The sequence below is a fragment of the Lathyrus oleraceus genome, chromosome 6 (assembly GCF_024323335.1).
Source record: "Lathyrus oleraceus cultivar Zhongwan6 chromosome 6, CAAS_Psat_ZW6_1.0, whole genome shotgun sequence".
NCBI lineage: Eukaryota > Viridiplantae > Streptophyta > Magnoliopsida > Fabales > Fabaceae > Lathyrus > Lathyrus oleraceus.
In genome coordinates, this window is record NC_066584.1 from 6,489,874 (window position 1) to 6,508,497 (window position 18,624).

An 18,624-nucleotide genomic window follows, 5' to 3' on the forward strand; every position below is an offset into this window, starting at 1 on the left:
CACTCAGGTTCATCACTTCGATCCTCTGAAATCAGCTACCGGTCCAATCCACACAATGACATTTGAGGCTCACCAACAACTGAAAATTTGTCCAACAACATGAATGCATGCAACATATTATACATGCAACAACAATATGATGCATCATGATCCACCACCATAGTCAATGTACACCGCCAATAATGACCATCATGCATCAAACATATGTTATACAACCCAACAACATCAACATACAATAAAACAAGCAAGAACAATGCATTAAAGGTAATGTCACACCACCACATAAACATTATAATGCATATCAACACCATAATATAGAAAAATACTAAATTTCAAGTATTGAAACTAATTTTAAATGACAATACCCGCTCTCAGCTTTCCGACGCTTTGAACGATACTCGAATCGAACACTCAGAACAAAAGTTATGAATTTTTAAAGTTTTTAAGGAAATGCTCTCAGTGTAACCGGTTACCCCAAAACCAGTAACAGGTTACACTACATCCAATAGCGCAACCCACTGCCAACACACACACGGTAACCGGTTACCCAAAAACTGGTAATCAGTTACACCCCTTTTTTCAGCCCCTGCGTGACCTCTATTACACAGGGTAATAGGTTACCCAAAATCCAGTAATTAGTTACACCCCTTAAATTTTACCCAGAAACGTGTTTTTAAGCAGTGTAACTGGTTACTCCAATTCTGATAAAACCGATTACACTGTACCAGAAGCATTTTTCTGTAGTTTTTCCAAAACGAAAATCATCTAAAATTCATCCCCAAATCCTATTTTCTCCCAAATCATTTATACCATATTTTAACACGAAAATAAATTTTCCAAAGTTCAAAAACCCAACTTATTTACACTAAAAATATTCATAACTCAGTTCTGACTCTGACCCGAAACATCATCAATTCACACAACATTGACAACCAACAATCCAATCAAATTTCATGATTCTAACATCAACAATTCATCATTTACACAATTCAACAATTAACAATATCACCATGAACATGAACATAGAGAATAAAAACACAAAATCCGCATGGCATAATCTACCCACCATCATCTTGTTAACCCTTAGATAATCAGAACCTCACCTTTACCTTAGAGTTCCTAGCAATAGATTCTTGACCTTCAACAATACTGAATTCTCCCCTTGAGCCCTAACCTATTCTTTTCCCTTTCTCAATTTCTTCTTTTTTCTCCCAAATGTTACGTTCTCTGAGTTTCTATTCCTCAATCCCCTTTATATTTTTGCTTTTATTATAATTCCTATTATTTTATTAACTTATTATATTATCACTAATTTCTTAATAATAATAATGACAATAATAATAATTCACTCAAATTAAACAATTAAATTAAATAATAATAAAAATAGTTAATTAGTTTTACTCACCACACCATCCTTTATACATTTTTGCTCATGCACTCCCCAATATCTTAATTTATAAGGCAACTATCCCACACCAAGGGTACACAACACATAAAAACACAAATCAACACAATACAACCACAATTATCATATAATTAAGTTATTTGAAAAATAATTTAAATAAAATTGGGGTGTTACAATGTGCGCGCGCGCGCGCGTGTGTGTGTGTGTGTGTGTGTGTGTGTGTGTGTGTGTGTGTGTGTGTGAGAGAGAGAGAGAGAGAGAGAGAGAGAGAGAGAGAGAGAGAGAGAGTTGCCTTAGAACTTATGAGTTACTTCCTTACTTTTACAAAACTATGGTGACTCATACAGACACATCCTGACGAGCTTTCACACTATCTCTTCCATTAATATGAGGCTTAAAGATTCTTTGCTAGATACGCCGATCATATAAGCACTTCAATCTTGAGTCTCTTTTCTTGACAAGGCTTGAGATGTTTTTCTAGTTAGGTCACCATTATTATATAGTTGAAAGCTAATGTCATCAACTTCAACATCAACAACTATTATCGTCATCAAAACTTTAGAGAGAATCTTTTAAGGAATTATTATCTTTAACCTGCAAGCACATAGATCAACAATTTCGACAAATGCATAAGCTACCGAGTGCACTTGAGACGAGGAAATTCTCAAGTGGTTCAATACCACCTCCTTTAAGTTGTTAGAGGGTAACTTAAATCTCAGCCTGGAAAATTGTCATTGATAGAATAAGATGAATCACCCCTCGAAGGAGTTACATATTCTTTTTTTTACGGTCGAAATGGGTAATAAACTAATCATAGAACGATCCCACATCTCTATAAGCCTCCCCTAAATTCTAAGTATTCCTGAAGAAAAGAATTGTTCCCACTAACTCTGGTGGTATTAAGCAACATCAGCAGACATGGCACGACCTTGAAGATACTTTTAAACCATGTCTTACCAATTGTCATAGAAAAGATAATGTTTGTCCTTAATCAAGGAATGACTCTGAAATTTGAGGTGATCCCTAACCTCATTAATACTAGGTTTCTTGCCATTTACATATCTAAATGAATTAATAAAGAGACGAGTTTCTGGTTCATCCGGATGGACCTTAACAAGCTCAAGAGAAGATGGGACAACACCAATATCCCAAGTATACAAATTAGCACAATAATTTGTATTTTTGTTAATATGAGAACTTAAGGATTCGTTGCCATCTTTGATAGAACCCTCATCAGAGCCTAGACTGTCGCTGAGAACAATGAGGTTTGCAATGAGTCAATTAACTCCTGAAAATACGACATTTTTTATTTATAGGTCTACTATTTCAGTGCAAGATGAAACATCACCCACCTTACTATATACGACTATGACATTTGCATAATCGTTTCCCATATTATCATGCCTAAAATAGGGAAGGGAAAACAAGGAGAGAGGTGCTAATTGAAAGAGCTGGAGTTTTAGGGAACGATTAAAGCAAATGATAGTGGAAACATGGCAAAAGAATGGGAAATAACCTTTATCTATTGGGGAAGTGCAGTAAATCACTGGTCCCAAGTAAAAGAAATGGGCAGATGAAAAACAACCTTTAGATTTTCCTTAATATTGTAATGACACTTGAGTACACTTGAACACCCTAAAGGGAAGCACCATACCATAATATATAGAACTAGGGCCACATTTCAATGATGGAGCTAACATTTAATGCACCTATTTCCAAGGTCACTGACGTCGACACCCAAATATTTTCCACTTCTCTTAGCGATGAATCCAACACGGTAAACCCAACCCATTTATATTAAAGACTTCCCATTGCTGCACCACAATAAGTCTTAAGGGCAACTGTTATGTGTCGACCACTGATACAAAAGGAGGAAGCCCTAATTCGACACTCTACTAAAGCACCGAAAGTACTTTGTAACCCAACTCTAGAGCTCCACATTAAATCCATGCCAAAGGCTGCTACCAACCACTAGATGTCATAAGACCTTCCACATTCCACGTCGAAATGGCATGGAAATCCATAATCACCACCCATATATAAGATATCCCACTTGAAACTTAAGGTATTCTCTATCTAACCCATAACTCACCATATCCCTAATTCTCTTACTGATTATAGCATTGTAATGTTAATTTTACAAATCCATCAAAGTGTTGTTGTATTGGATATCCACTCTAGCACGTCAAGACTCTATCCCATATTTTAACAAAATATTTTGATTCTCTAGTGGAACAATATTTATTTGACTTTTCAATTTTTTTTTAGATTTATAAAATAAAATGCCTTATGACATATGTTAATATTGTTCTTTTTATAATTGCCCGTGTGTTTGCATTTTAATTATACTTTAGTGAAACAATTGATTGATGGCAACTTGACATGCGTGCATTTAATTAACTATTGGGCTTTGCATGTTTTATATATAAATAAATAATTTGGAGAATGAGCATTTTTTATTAAAGTGACATCTGAATTAATGATAAACCCTCAATCTACTATATTCTTACAATAATACAAATATAATACATTATAATATGATATAATAATGACAATAAAAATGTATACCTATAGAAATTTCGAGATTCCGTTTAAAAAAAATTAAATGTTATAAACGCACATGCTAGACATCTCACAGGTAATCAAGCTGTGGTTGTAACAAGCTCATTTTCTGAAACCGGAAACTCACCGCCTATAACAGAAACCCTAATTCTCTCATACCTAACAAAACCTCTCTCTTAATCCTTTTTTTCCTTCAATAATCATCAACGCATTCTCGTTACGTTCCAATCTTTTAGGTTAGGGTTTTCACTTTTCCCCTATTGTAAGATTCTCCTCTCTTTTTTAACAATTTATTTTATTTTAATTGTTTTCTGGACTCAGGTCTATAATTAATTGAAGATTCCCATATGCTTTAGGTTTTTTTTTTGTTGGTGAATTTAGGTTAGGGTTAATGTGTCTGGAGTTATGAGATTATTGTATTTAGCTTGTATTGGTGCTGGTAACCGTCTCGTTGTGTTTGATGAATCTGAATTACTCTGTTGGTAAAATGCCATCCAATTACTTTTCGAGGTTTGGAAAGATTTTGGGGAAGGAAAGTGGATTTCAGGATACTGCTGAAGTTTTGATTGGACAAGGGAAATTGTGGTTTGGTAGTTCTAAGTTTTTTCATTCTGTGAATAAATCGAGTTCGTCTTTATTGGAGGCAACCCTACTTGTGCGCCCTGGGGTTGCCTTAGCTTCTAGTTCTGAATTTGTTGGCAAAAGAAGAACATTGTCTGTTGTTGATACGCTATCTAGAACGTTTTCGGTTCCATCTGTAAACGGGCCTTCAATACAGGTCTGTGGTTATCATATTGATTGTGCTCTTTCTGGACCGGGTAAGTTTTCAGCTGGTGGCAAGTTTCAGATTAAAACAATGGCTGCCCACTTACCTGGGATGGCTGGTGGCGAAGGATGTTTAGATTACTTGACTCTGAAGCGTGGTCGGGGTTTGCTGCCAATGAAGAGTAGCAATAATGTTTATTTGAACACTGGTTTGGGAAATGGTGGAAGAGTGAGCATGAGTTTGAATAACCATCAGCGGCCAGATAATGGTGCAATTTTTGGTTATTTTGTTTGTAATGTTGCAAAAAGTTGGTGCAGTCCGTTCTGTTTTACGCAGTCGGGGAAAGGGGATTTCCATAGTTCGTCAACATCATGTAACTCTGTTGGCCCTGCTCATGATGCCCCTTTTGACACTGCTGCCCGGGAGGAGAAGAAGCTAACAAATTCTGCAGATTCATCTGAACTGTAAGTTGTATCCCTTTCATGATGTCAACATAGCTTGTGTGTGAAACAATATCAATTCTCTACAGTTGTGAATCAATATATAAAATTGTGGTGCTGCTTGTGTTGCATTGTGTATCTTAGTGACCTGTTATATGTAGTTTGACTGTTTGACATACTAAAATTTATCGATTTATGCTCTAATGGTACTTTAAATCATAGTCACACGGTTCACAATTCGTTTCGGCACATGAGGGGTACACATAGTCGGTACGGTATTTGGGTTCGTGGTACGTTCAAATATAATAATAGGTACGTTATTATTAAAAAAATTGTTTACTTTTAATGAAAATTGGTTGGGAGAAAGACTTCATAGTCCCACATCGACTACTTTGTTAACATTGCTTTGAAAAATCAGTTATAAATAGCTAATGTATACTCACCACTCTTATATCAGTTCACCAAAGTTTTAGTTTTAATTGGTATGGTCATTAGTATTCACTTTTATCAAAGTGATACATACATTATCATAATTAAAAAAATAGTTAAAATGTTTTTTTATTTATTTTAAATTTCTAGTTTATATGTAAGTTATTGTCTCATATAAACTTGAAATTTATATTTGGGTCGCGGCAACTTCATTTTACACGAATTCGTGCGAACCAATTCACCAAAGTACTGCGAACCGGTACGCGTGAACCAATTCGTGGTTCGTAGGGGGTACTTGTGAATTATGTGACTATTCTTTAAACTTGTTAAAGAGTTCCATATCGGCTGTTATATGGCCTGATCATGTGTTTAAAAATGGGGCAATACTCACCTTACAAGCCGGTTTTGTAGGGATGTGTTAGGCCCAATCCATACATTCTAAGATAGTATCACAATCTCTTTCAAGATCCATTGGGCCATATGCTATCAGATTTATGCTATCAGACGACCTTCTACTTATATCACGCTCCAGATGTCCATTCATAGGCGTGAGAGTGTGTGTTAAAAAATCCCATATCGCACATTATATAGCCTGAACTTGTGTTTAAAAGTGGGGGTTATTCTCACCTTACAAGCTGGTTTTGTAGAGATGAGTTTGACCCAACCCACACATTCTAAGAAAACTGAACATGGGGATCTTGACTAAGTAATGGGGATCTTGACTAATGCAATTGTGTAAAAGAGAGATGATTAAATTGGATCCGACAACAAAGATTACTGAGCTCTTTTAGCATTAATATTTTTAGATCACTGAAAAGCTGGCATTTATTGATCATTTGCATTTGACTTGTGCCTTTTGGGAATATGAACATAATGATCAACTAACCCTTCCCATACTTAAGACTATCTCATCATTTGAAAGTCAGGGCCTTTGGGCCTAGGGAAGTTCTGCTTTTTTATATCTTTGTAAATGGAGTTTATCCTATCACTATAAAACCAATAACCCACCCTTCAAAATGGATCAACTTCTTTTCTTATATTAATTTTTTTGAAAAGAAAAAAAGTACCAAATTGGTGGTTCTTTCTAAGTTGATTTGTTGGAAGTTCATTAGCAAAAATTAATAAGGTAGTAAAAACAGTTAATGGGCCCTTTTGTTGAATTTGAAAGGTTAGTTGTTGAGATTGAAAGTCAATTAGTCTACTTACCAAAGATTCAAAGACCCTATGTTACCGAAGGTTCTAGGTTTCTCTCAATATAAAAAAGCATGATGACTTACATTATTTAATCTTGACATTTTAAACCAATGTTTTTTACTTTTTATATCAATGGCTTGAAAGTGTCAGTTTTATTAATAAGGGTCTGTTTGAATTTATTACTTAGTGTCTGTTTTGATTGGCTTAGTTGAGCTTATCTACTGACACAAGCATTTGTGAAATTGTTTGGGAGAGCTTGTGAAAACAGCTTATGATATGCCTAAAAGCTGTTTTCAATTTTTTTTCTTTTAAGCTCTCTAAGATAGTTTATGTAAACAGCAGCTAATGGATTATATGCAAACAAACACCTTGATTTTATCTTTTTTATAAATTCTTTCCACTGACTTTTGGATTTATAACCAAAGAATATAGTCTGAATTTCCAATATTAATTGTTGATATGACATGATTGGATATGGTGACTGCAGGAAAACTCCTTCTGTGAAAACCCTGAAGCTGGTATCGGGATCATGCTACTTGCCTCACCCTGATAAAGAAGAAACTGGTGGAGAAGATGCTCATTTTATATGTTCTGAAGAACAAGCAGTAGGGGTGGCTGATGGTGTTGGTGGCTGGGCAGATCTTGGTGTTAATTCTGGATTTTACTCTCGCGAGCTCATGTCCAAATCAGTGGATGCTATTCAAGATGAGCCCAAAGGTTCTATTGACCCAGCTAGGGTGCTGGAAAAAGCACACTCAAGTACTAAAGCCAAGGGTTCATCCACAGCATGCATCATTGCTCTTACTGATCAGGTTAGCTTCACCTTTATGCCACCTGCTTTGGAGTATTGCAAGAACTTCGATTCTGTCACACTAACTTGTAGAATACAGTTCTTGAAGGCTAAAACATTTTAGAATAGAGTTAACTATAAAGTTTGTGTTCCGTAGTTATTGCATCTATTTTCTTGATATATCCGTTAACTATTTTGAATAATCTGAAGGGCATTTGGCTACTGCTTTCAGCCCTTACATATTATCTCCCTATTTGTAGCAAGTTTATTGTGGTAGTGGTATAACTAGAAAACTAGTTGGTGATATGCGGGCTTTATAAATAATTTTCACTGTCTAGTAATTTAGACCTCTGTAGATCTTGCACCCTTTTGATTTTTAACTGGCATGAAAAGAGACTGATGTTCTTCTTTAATTTCTTGAAATTCAAGTCTGTTGGCCTTGAACTTGTCAAAGCATAAGATTAGCTAATGTTGAGTACTTTTGAACTCCTGGAACACGACCTTATGTGATTTTTTTTTGGGCATATAGCGAGTTATCAAGAATCGATTTTGAATTTTGATGTTATTTCGTAATCCTTCTTACAAGATCTCTTATTCAGAGCATTATTTGTCAACATATATTCATTTGCTGTGCTCTTTTCACAGGGGCTTAATGCCATTAATTTGGGAGACAGCGGGTTTATGGTTATTCGTGATGGTTGCACCATATTCCGATCTCCAGTGCAGCAACATGATTTCAATTTCACCTATCAGTTGGAATATGGTAGCAATAGTGATTTACCTAGTTCTGGTCAGGTATTAATTATTATCATTTCTCGAATGTTACTCTTTCGTATGTACTTTCCCTCTGCAATTTTAAATGCATACAAAAGGATATGACGGTTTTTCTTTATATCACTTTCCAATTGTTAAAAACCCATAATTTCTTGTTCACCTGTGAATCTATGGTAAGATTTGGACCTAGCCTCTGAAGAGTTCCTAAAATATATTTATTTAATCCTTGTTTATAGGATATGTTCTATTTAGTCAATTGTTTTTTAAGTTTTGCAATTCAGTCCCTTATGTGCCATCTTTATTCATTTTTTATGTTTACAAATTAAACTGATTGGTCCTTTGCATGTTTCCTCTTACGTATTTTAGCTCTAATTACAGGTGAGGACTGTAATTGCAAATTTAGGCCGATCATATAATCTAATCTGCAATACTCTAATTGAAACCTAGCCCGTATCCATTAATTAATACATATTGTACTAAGTTTACTCAGCCATAGTGTAATTAAATTTAGACAATGTACAATTAAGTTTAGACATTCAATAAAGTGTTATGCTATTGCCTGAATAAAATAGGTATAATTTTGACAGAATTGAGCTTTTGATTAAATGGTGGTAGAGTGACCAAAGTAGAAACCACTCATCCATCCCAATGTCAATGAGCTCCAGATATTTTTTTCGTTTAATTAATTGTTCTTGAGTCAAGCATATTATATAGGTAGTATATGATCCATCCAGATTTTGATCTAATTGCTACTTGCCCTACCTGTTTATATTTGAGGTCTAAATCCTGCAGTGTCAATGAGCTCCAGATATTTTTTTCGTTTAATTAATTGTTCTTGAGTCAAGCATATTATATAGGTAGTATATGATCCATCCAGATTTTGATCTAATTGCTACTTGCCCTACCTGTTTATATTTGAGGTCTAAATCCTGCAGTGTTCTGACAAAGTTTGCTACAAAACATTTACATGCACGCAATGACTGGATTTGCTATCTAACATGTATTACTACTAGTTTCTGCCTAACGTCTTGTCTTGTTAATACCATGGGGTAACTTTTGCGAATATTATCTTCATACGGTATTTAACCATATGGCAATTAGTCAAGTTTTGTAATTGATTATTATTTGTGGTCACTGGAGAATAACTTTCATCTAGTTGGATGTCCGGCTCTATGCATCTAGTTCTGTGATATTTGCAGGGTGCTTAGATTGGTTCTATTGTTTATATCAGGTTTTTACAGTTGCTGTTGCTCCTGGGGATGTCATAGTTGCTGGTACGGACGGGTTGTTTGATAACCTATACCCAAATGAGATTACAGCGGTGGTGGTTCACGGTGTAAGAGCTGGGTTAAGCCCTCAGGCCACAGCTCAGAAGATAGCTGCATTGGCACGGCAACGCGCACTGGATAAAGACAGGCAGACTCCTTTCTCAACTGCTGCTCAAGATGCTGGATTTCGTTACTATGGTGGCAAGCTTGATGATACCACAGTTGTAGTTTCATATATCACTGGTTCTGGAGTTGCGTAGATTTGTTTTGCGGTGCCCATTTGTATATATACTTATACACACGTTTTTTCAAAGTGATGACTTGTTTATTTTTAAAAATTAGAGTTGTCAATCACATTCTGTTGAGATGTCCTTTGAACTTTAAATCTTCCTCGGCCATTTTATCCTTTGGTTTGTTTTTTCCAACCGAATATATGCTGCCTAGTTAGACTAGAATGAATGTAATAATATAAGTTGACAAATGATGTACCAACTCCATTGACTTTTGGGTTAAGATTGTTCTTGACACCAGTGTTGTAATTAGTCAAACATTGATTTTGTCTTATCATAATAATCGACTTTTGGTGTTTTAGCTTAAATAATCAATTATGGGAACAACTTATCTGTGATTGGAAGGGATATTGTACCATCTCCACCATAGAGATGTGTGTGGGTGTGTGTGAATTTATCTAAGTTGAGGTGAAAGAGTTATACAATTAGATTAATAGTTGAGGTGAAAGAGTTAAGAAGTCATATAAAAAGAAGGTTGAAGGTTGAAGGTTGAGGGGTTGATTACACACGGTCGTAACATTATTTTGTACCATATAAATTAAAAAAAATAAAATTTGCTAACATAATTTGCTTCCGAGTTCTCACGGTCAGTAATGTATGTTATGTAGTGTTGGCAATAGGGATTAGACTTCGGTCAAAAAATGTTAGTTATATAGTGTTGGTAATAGGAATCAGGCTTCAGTGCCTTTTTTACATGGGAAAGGTACTACGTCTTAAGTTAGCCTCCACCATTTGATCAAATGAATGGTTTTGCTGGTAGTCAAGTTAAAACAATATCAATTTTGGATACTTGCTTAAGGTTGTGTTTTCTTGGTAAGTGAGTCAAATATCTAGGCCCATATAGCCTGCAGTGAAGGGATAAAGAATGGTATTATTTGAATTTGAGAAGAAGGAGAGAGCAACATTAACAAAATTAAATTCTTCACCGGTATATATCACTTTTGGCTTGTGTAATATGCTGGTACAGGGAACTCAGATCTCATCCTTGTAGTTGAGATTGAATATAATATCTTTAATAGAGTGTGAAACATCTCTCTTGGATTATTGTTGATGAAGTTCTTCAATCTTGCTTGGACGAAGATATCAGGAAAAAAAAAACAATTCCAAGAAGTAGGTTGGGATGAGATTCTTTGAAGCAAAATCTCTATTAAACTTGTTTTCATGTTCTTGCGATAAAAATCGAAAAAACAAACAGGAATTTAGATGATTCCATAAGTTCTAAGTCATTAGTGATGATGATAACATTCAAGTAGAACTCACAAAAATCACTAAGAATGTAAGGAAAATAGAAGGCTAGAGAGCAATTAAGATGAAGAGAGAAATTGAGGCGGGATGAAAAAAGAGGAGAACAAATTACTTATTTATAGATCGATCTTAATCAATTAATTGGATTTTTAATCGATTAGGGTAATGAATGCAATCGATTCTATTTGATTGATTGATGACGGCGACAACTTTAGGGTGAACCGATTAGTCCATTAGGATTAATTGATTAAGTGACACAAAATTTGAATTTCAAACATGCCGAATCGATTAGGACTGGATGCTGCATTTTCAGCTTCCTTGGTCGATTGAGCCTTAGATGACTTTTTGACATTGCTCTTCTTTCTGCACCCCTTTTTACTAGATTTTCACCTCTTTGTTTAAACACATCATATTTTCTCAAAGACAAAGGTTTAACAAAAATAACTTAAATAAACTAGGCAAATAAAATAGCACTTGTTAAAGAATTAACCAGAATTTTCTGAGTTTATTTCCTATCAAGCGTGTTACCATAAAATCTTTAAATTTTTTTAGAGCTCTCCCTTATTGAAGTGAACGAATAAAATAAAAGGAGAGTCATCTCTCTGAATCGCTGGATACAAGAGGCGATCCAAAATATTATTCATTCTAAGAGAAATTTTTTTAAAATGCTTTTTCATTATAAAATACTTTCAAAAACCTTCTTGAACATTAAGATCATCAAAATCATTTTTATTTGGTGAAGTCTTCATACTAATGCTTTGTACAACTTTAACTTATATCTAAAGTTATTGACGATGCAAGACATATTTGTAAAATATATCAAATTTTTGTTTTTGGTACCTAAATATTTTTGGATCTTCCGATGTTAGTGAATTTAAGATGTCTTGGGCTATTCCTTTTAGAGCGTCGTACATCATGCATTTAGAAAAGGACACGAGTTCTAGATGACCACGCTTTTGACAATGATTGCATTTATAAATGAGACGATTTGATTTCTTCTTATCATGACATATATTGATAAAGGATTTATTCCGTCGATACCCTAATTCAATTTTATTATAGGAGACTCTGATTAGATAAGATTAAATCTAAAATTTCTTTAACCTTAGCGAATTTATCTATAATTTCATGCAAATTACTAATTTCATTTTTTAACGAAACACAAGTTTCACGTTTGTTGAATTCTAAGATTGACTTCTATTATCAGCGATTTCCAAAAATTTCATTACTATTTTCAAGAAATATAATGTAATCTTTGAAGTCAATGATATTTCTTTCTAAGTTCTCAATTTAATTATTCAACTTAACACTTAAAAATATTTCATCTGAATCAAAAAATAGGTCAAAGATGTTACCTTATTACTGTCTTTTTTGAAGGTAGCTTTAAAACAAATGTGATTTTCTTCATTTGTTTTCTTGGTTGATCTCGTAGAAGATACTTCATCTGAATCCTTTGATGAAATTTAAACGAAACTTTGAATAAATTTTCACATGAGTTTTTAAACGAATCTTTTTATGAATCTTTTGAAATTTCTCCCATTTATTCTTCATGCGTTGTTACATCTTCATACGTTGCATTAGGATTTTTGTATACAGGAATGAACTTTTGATATGTTGATCTTCCTAATGAAGTTTATCTAAAAAAATTCTCTGATGATGTTTCTTACAAGGATCTTTTATTCGCCATATAGTTCTTTCAAACAGTATCTCTAGTGTTTCTTTGTAAATATCTTAAGATGAATATGATGAAGACATTTTGGATGTATTTGAATTCCTTTCCTCATCCTTAAACAATTGAATTATTTTTCTAAGCTTCTTAATTATTTCCTTTTTGTTCGACCTTTCCTGAAATTCATCAAAAAAAAATTCTAACCTTGAAGTCTAGTACTAAATCAGATTTTTGATACCAATTATTGAATCTTAGATATCTATTTGAAATAAATTTTCTAATATTAAAACTAATATTTGATAGTCAACCTTTCCTGAAATTTGATATCTCATTTTCTTGGACACATGTGTTTACTCTTTCTATCTCAGTTGGAACTTGGATTTTCTAAAGGATGCTCCACGCTTCTTTGGATGTGCTACAATTACAAACATAAAAGAACCCTTTAGTGCTTAATGCGCTGGTCATTAAGTACTTGGATTGAAATCCAAGTTGCACTTTTATCTTTTCTTATGTGATTCATAAGTAATTGGGTTTGTCTATTGCTTCATTATTTATAAAATGAGCAGGGGCAAAATGATATTAAGAATAAAATTCCAAAACCACAATCAATTGAATCAAAAAATATTTTAATTATTTTTTTTCACAAACTTTTCACTATAAAATAAGGGAGGTATATTTATGAAAAATCTCTTTTTAAAAATGAAAGAAGTGTTTGAAGTCATTTTACTACCTTCCGAGATGATTAGTCCTATAACATGAGTTAAACTCTGATGCCACTTATTGACTAAGTGACTCCAAACATAAAAAAGGATTGAGTTGTGTTGTTTGAAAAACTTTGTTAGATTATAAAACTCTGGTTTATAAAAGTTCTTAGTTTTGTTATTTAATAAGAGTTTGAGAAACGAAATAGAAGAAAGAAAGAATAATGGATTAAAAGTTAGAAATAATGGTTAAAGAACGTAATACAAAGGAAAACAGAGAGATAAGGGAAAGAGAACATACATTAGAGATTTATACAAGTTCGACATAACCACTTAACTTACTTTTGTTCCCAAAAATTTCCTCTCGAAAGTTTCAATAAAGATGAGTTTTTCAGAAGTTATCTCCACAAACCTTCTTACAGTTAAATGAAGATTTTACCTGGCTAATTCCACCAAGTAAATTAGAAACTTTAGCAGGATAATCTTCAAACCAAGTGAGAGATTTTGACTGACTAATCTCCAACTTAAACAAAGATTGTCACTAGTTAATCTCAAGAATCAAACAAACTCCTTTAATGATATTATAAATGAGATAATACCTTCTTTAGCAAATTACAAAAATTCCATAGCACCGGAACAACTCTTACACATATTTTTCACTTTCAAAGCGTAATTTTTTTTAGGCAAATAAAGAAAAGATGGAGTAGAAAGGAGAAATTATAGTTAACAAATCATTTTCTTGGATATAAAAGAAATGAGGAGAATCCCTATATTTTTAGGAGAAATTTTTTCTCAAAAAGAAAAAAGATGAATGAGCTTTTGAATGACTTAATCGATTAAGATCTTCAAAAAACGACAACCTTAATCCTGAAATGGAATCACTATAATGGTTATGTGAATTAATCTATTAAGAGTATTTATAATCGACTAAGGAGTCTTCTGCCTTGGTCTAATCAATTGGACTAAATCCTTAATCAATTATACACTATGCAAATGCTTACCAAATGATTGGGTGCACTTTTGGCTAATTTCACATGAACTTTGGTAGTCTTTTAGAGGTTTTAAGATATTTTAGTAAATTTAGAAAGGTTTAAAAAATTCTAGTGTGTGTGTGTGCGCGCGCACGCATGTGTAACAGGTTGTTCTATATTTTCTTTTGTTGCATGTCTTATTTCTTTTGGGATTGTTGAACCACTTTCTCATTCATTGTTGTTGAGATTCATATGTTAAACTTTTGGTTATCCGTTACTTATTTATGAAAGTGTTAATTACGGTTCTTTTATGCTATGGTGAAGCATGCATGTCACTCTATTTGTTGAGTTATATTGAATTATTTTATTAAACACTGAGTTAGGGAAATATGGTGTTACATAGTTGATATCAGAGCAAGTCAATCCATCCGACCATGTTTTGTGACATTATTAGTTCCATAGTATGCGACAAGTGTATGAACATTGTTGATACAATATTTCTTCTAATGGTTGTTTACTGGTGTGCATATAAATGGATGGAAGAAACGATCGTGTAATCGGTGATGCTTTGGAGGATATGGCTCATGTGATGGCTTAGGCAAATCAGGCACTGCAAAATCAGAACGGGATGGTAGACAAGTTCAAAGGGTTAGGAAAGTTCCAGATGAACAATCTCCTGACTTTTAAGGGAAGGTACAACCCATAATATGCCCAGGTTTGGTTGCAATAGATTGAGAAGATCTTCATAATAATGACTTATTCATACGCGCAGAAGGTTTTGTTTGGTACTCATATGTTGGTTGAGGAAGCGGAGTATTGGTGGGACAATACTCGTCAGAGGCTTAAAGCTGCAGGTATTGAGATCTGAAGAATGCTTTACTTGAGAAGTACTTTCCTACTGATGTTCGTAGCAAGAAGAATATCAAGTTCCTTGAGCTGAAACAAGGAAACATGAATGTTGCTGACTATACTGCGAAGTTTGAGGAGTTGTCTAGGTTCTGCCTGCATTACAATGGGGTAAGAGATGAGGGTTCCAAGTGTATTAAGTGAAGCTGGAAAAAATACAAGAAAGGAAGGGGGTGAATTGGGTTTATAAAAATGAAAGGTTTTTCAAAACCAACTTAATCAAACAATAACACGAACAATAAAAATAACAAGGTTATTTTTATACTGGTCCGCTGTTAATGAAGCTACCCCCAGTTTACCCTACCCTGGTGATTTTTCCTTCTCAACAAGGACTTAATCCATTGTAACCGAAATTGATTACAGACACCATAAAAACAAACCGTCTTTGTCTTTTTGAGTTAATCTGACTAAAACCCAATCACTTAAGGAAACTACTCAAACAACTTTGAGATTTACAAGACTGTGTGTTTACAATAATGCTTCTAAGAAAGCAGATTAACACAAGTTAATTACAATGAATTTCTTCATACAATAATGAGTAAAAGCTCTATGTGTGTTTACAAAGACTATACAAAGAAAATATATACTTCAACAAAAGGGCGTTGTGTATGAGCATAGTAATGCGCAGTGAATTAGTAGCTTCTTCTAATCTTCCAAGTCTCCTTTATATAAGAATTAAAAGATCCGTTGGAGAATAAAATTTGAATAGAAAATTGCAGTTATCTCTTTGTATAACGGTTTGCATATAGGATACAAAATGATACAATAACACTGTCCTTAGCCCACAAAATCAAGGTAGTTGAGGGGAGGTTGATCTTGTACTGTGTATTATCTTTATGATGCAAAACCTTCTGATCTAATCTTCTAATCTTCATATGCTTCTGAATTAAATGATGTTGAAGCATGCTTAGAAGGATCAAGAAACTAGTTGAGAGAATCTTCAGAACCTCGATCTTCAGAGTCTTGACATAGTTCCTGAGAACCTGGTATTCAGAGTCTTCAAATCTTGTTCTTCAGAATCTTCGGAATTTGAGCGCAGAATCTTGAAGGATGATAATCCTGAATAAGCTTTTCAATCAGAGTCACAATCAGAATTTTTAGCATAAACGTTCATTAGAACGGTCGTCTAAGAGATTTCTAGAACTTGACAACATCTTGTACAACACTTGTATCTCTTCATAGTCAGAGTGTGTTGATTCTAGAATCTGATATCACACGTCAATGGTTTAAAGTCAGAGCCTGTTAGCAAAAGATACACCTAAGAAAAAAACCATTAGTGTACAAAATTGTTCTCTAAGAAACAATACATTGTTATCATTAAAACTAAAGGCCAGATGCAAAACCAAATTCTTACATCAAGTTTGAGAGTGACTTACGTTCGGAGATCAAGCAATTCATCAGGTATCAAGAGATCTGTCAGTTTTTTGTGTTGTTTAATTAATGCAGGATCTATGATGAGGATAGTAATGCTATATTTGCTCATTATAAGAGCGTTAGTGAGAAGATGGAAGTCAAAACTACGAAAAACCTTATGGAGCTCTAGTTGATAAAGGTAAGTGGAAGGCTTCAGGTGGGAAAGAAACAAGTGGTGGAGGAAATTTTGATCCTCTAAAATGTTTCAAGTATGGGAAAATAGGTCATCATGCAACTGAGTGCAGAGGTGCAGACACAATATGTTTCAAGTGCAACAAGCCAGGACACTGTGCCATTGAATGCAAGAGTGCACTTGTGACTTATTTCAACTGTGGCGAGCCAAGTCACATTAGTACTCCGTGCTAGAAGCCAAAGAAAGCTCAATTTGGTGGAAATCTTTTTATGTTGAGTGGAAAGGGGACTACTAGATTTGATAACTTGATTGGAGGTACGTGTTCCATTAATGGTATTCCTCTAATTACTATTATTGATAAAAATGCTACACATTTGTTTATATCTTGTTATTGTGCTAAAAAGGTGAATATGGAAATATCTCGTATGGTTAGGAGTATGGTCATTGATACCCTAACTAATTGTTTAGGGACTACGTCGTTGGTTTGTTTAAGTTGTTCGTTGGTATAGACTTAGTCTGCTTATCGTTAAGTTAGCTTGACGTTATCCTGAGGATGATCTGGTTGGAGTTCAACCACGTTCATATCAATTGTTTTGACAAGTATGCGACGTTTCGAGAGTTCGAAGAAGGTGGGGATATAATGTTTATGTCTACTAAGAAAGTGGAGGAGTCCTTGAAGGATGACGATCGAGTGGTCATACTGTTCGCTTCGTTGAAAGCTGAAAGTAAAGTTGTGATTGGTCATCTACCAGTGGTGTGTAATTTTCCAAAGGTGTTCCCAGATGATATTAGTGGTTTTTTGCCAGCGCGCAAGGTCGAGTTCGCCATAGACTTAGTACCTGGTACTAGTCCTGTGTTGATGACACCTTATAGGATGTCGACTTCATAGCTGAGTGATTTGAAGAAACAACAAGAGGATCTGCTTGAAAAGAAGTTTGTTCGACCTGGTGTTTCACCGTGGGGAGTGTCAGTGTTTTTGGTCAAGAAGAAGGATGGTAGCATGAGGTTGTGTGTTGATTACCGCCAGTTGAACAAGGTCACTATTAAGAATAAGTATCCTCTTCATAGAATTAATGATTTGATGGATCAACTAGTTTGTGCTTGTGTGTTAGGTAAGATTAATTTGCGATCGAGTTATCATCATATTCGTGCGAAGCCATAACATATTCCGAAGACTGCGTTTAGAACTTGATATTGTCACTACGAGTATTTAGTGATGCGGTTCATTGTGTCTAATGCTCCATGTGTATTCATGGAGTATATGAATAAGATCTTCCATTCGTACTTAGATCAGTTTGTGGTTGTGTTCATCGATGATATTCTGTTGTATTCTAAGACATTTGAAGAGCATGCAGAACATCTGCGAGTTATGCTACAGACTTTGCAAGAAAAAAGTTGTATGTGAAGTTGTCCAAGTGTGAACTCCGGTTGCGTGAAGTGAGTTTCCTTGATAATGTGATTTTTAGTGGTCGTTTATTAGTTTATCCGTTAAAGGTTGACACCGTGTTACAGTGGAAGACTCTGAAGTTAGTTAAAAAAATATGAAATTTTTTGGATTTGGCTGATTACTATTCATGCCTACGGACGGGTAAATGTATGTTACACACATTTGTTTCTAAATTGTGATAAAACTAAAATGAAAGAAAGAAAAAAAGTGCTTAGCCAAAA

General features: G+C 34.3%; 1 protein-coding gene across 3 annotated transcripts; it reads left to right on the forward strand.

Moving 5' to 3' along the window:
* Positions 1-4,012: 4,012 nt before the first annotated feature.
* Positions 4,013-10,201, forward strand: LOC127091506 (probable protein phosphatase 2C 55). Of its 3 annotated transcripts, none has more exons than XM_051030166.1 (5): positions 4,013-4,229; positions 4,349-5,197; positions 7,284-7,608; positions 8,232-8,381; positions 9,592-10,201. In XM_051030166.1, exons 2-5 carry the CDS (start codon positions 4,428-4,430, stop codon positions 9,886-9,888), a joined length of 1,542 nt encoding a protein of 513 aa, XP_050886123.1. In that variant the 5' UTR covers positions 4,013-4,229; positions 4,349-4,427; the 3' UTR covers positions 9,889-10,201. The 3 variants fall into 3 exon arrangements, with proteins under 3 accessions (XP_050886123.1, XP_050886124.1, XP_050886122.1); XM_051030167.1 differs by having other exon boundaries at positions 4,013-4,203; XM_051030165.1 differs by having other exon boundaries at positions 4,013-5,197.
* Positions 10,202-18,624: the final 8,423 nt, after the last annotated feature.

Coding starts and splice junctions, on each gene's coding strand:
- LOC127091506 (XM_051030165.1), top strand. CDS start 4,428: ATGAATCTGAATTACTCTGTTGGTAAAATGCCATCCAATTACTTTTCG. Junction 7,609..8,231: donor TCATTGCTCTTACTGATCAG/GTTAGCTTCACC, acceptor CTCTTTTCACAG/GGGCTTAATGCCATTAATTT. Junction 8,382..9,591: donor ATTTACCTAGTTCTGGTCAG/GTATTAATTATT, acceptor TGTTTATATCAG/GTTTTTACAGTTGCTGTTGC.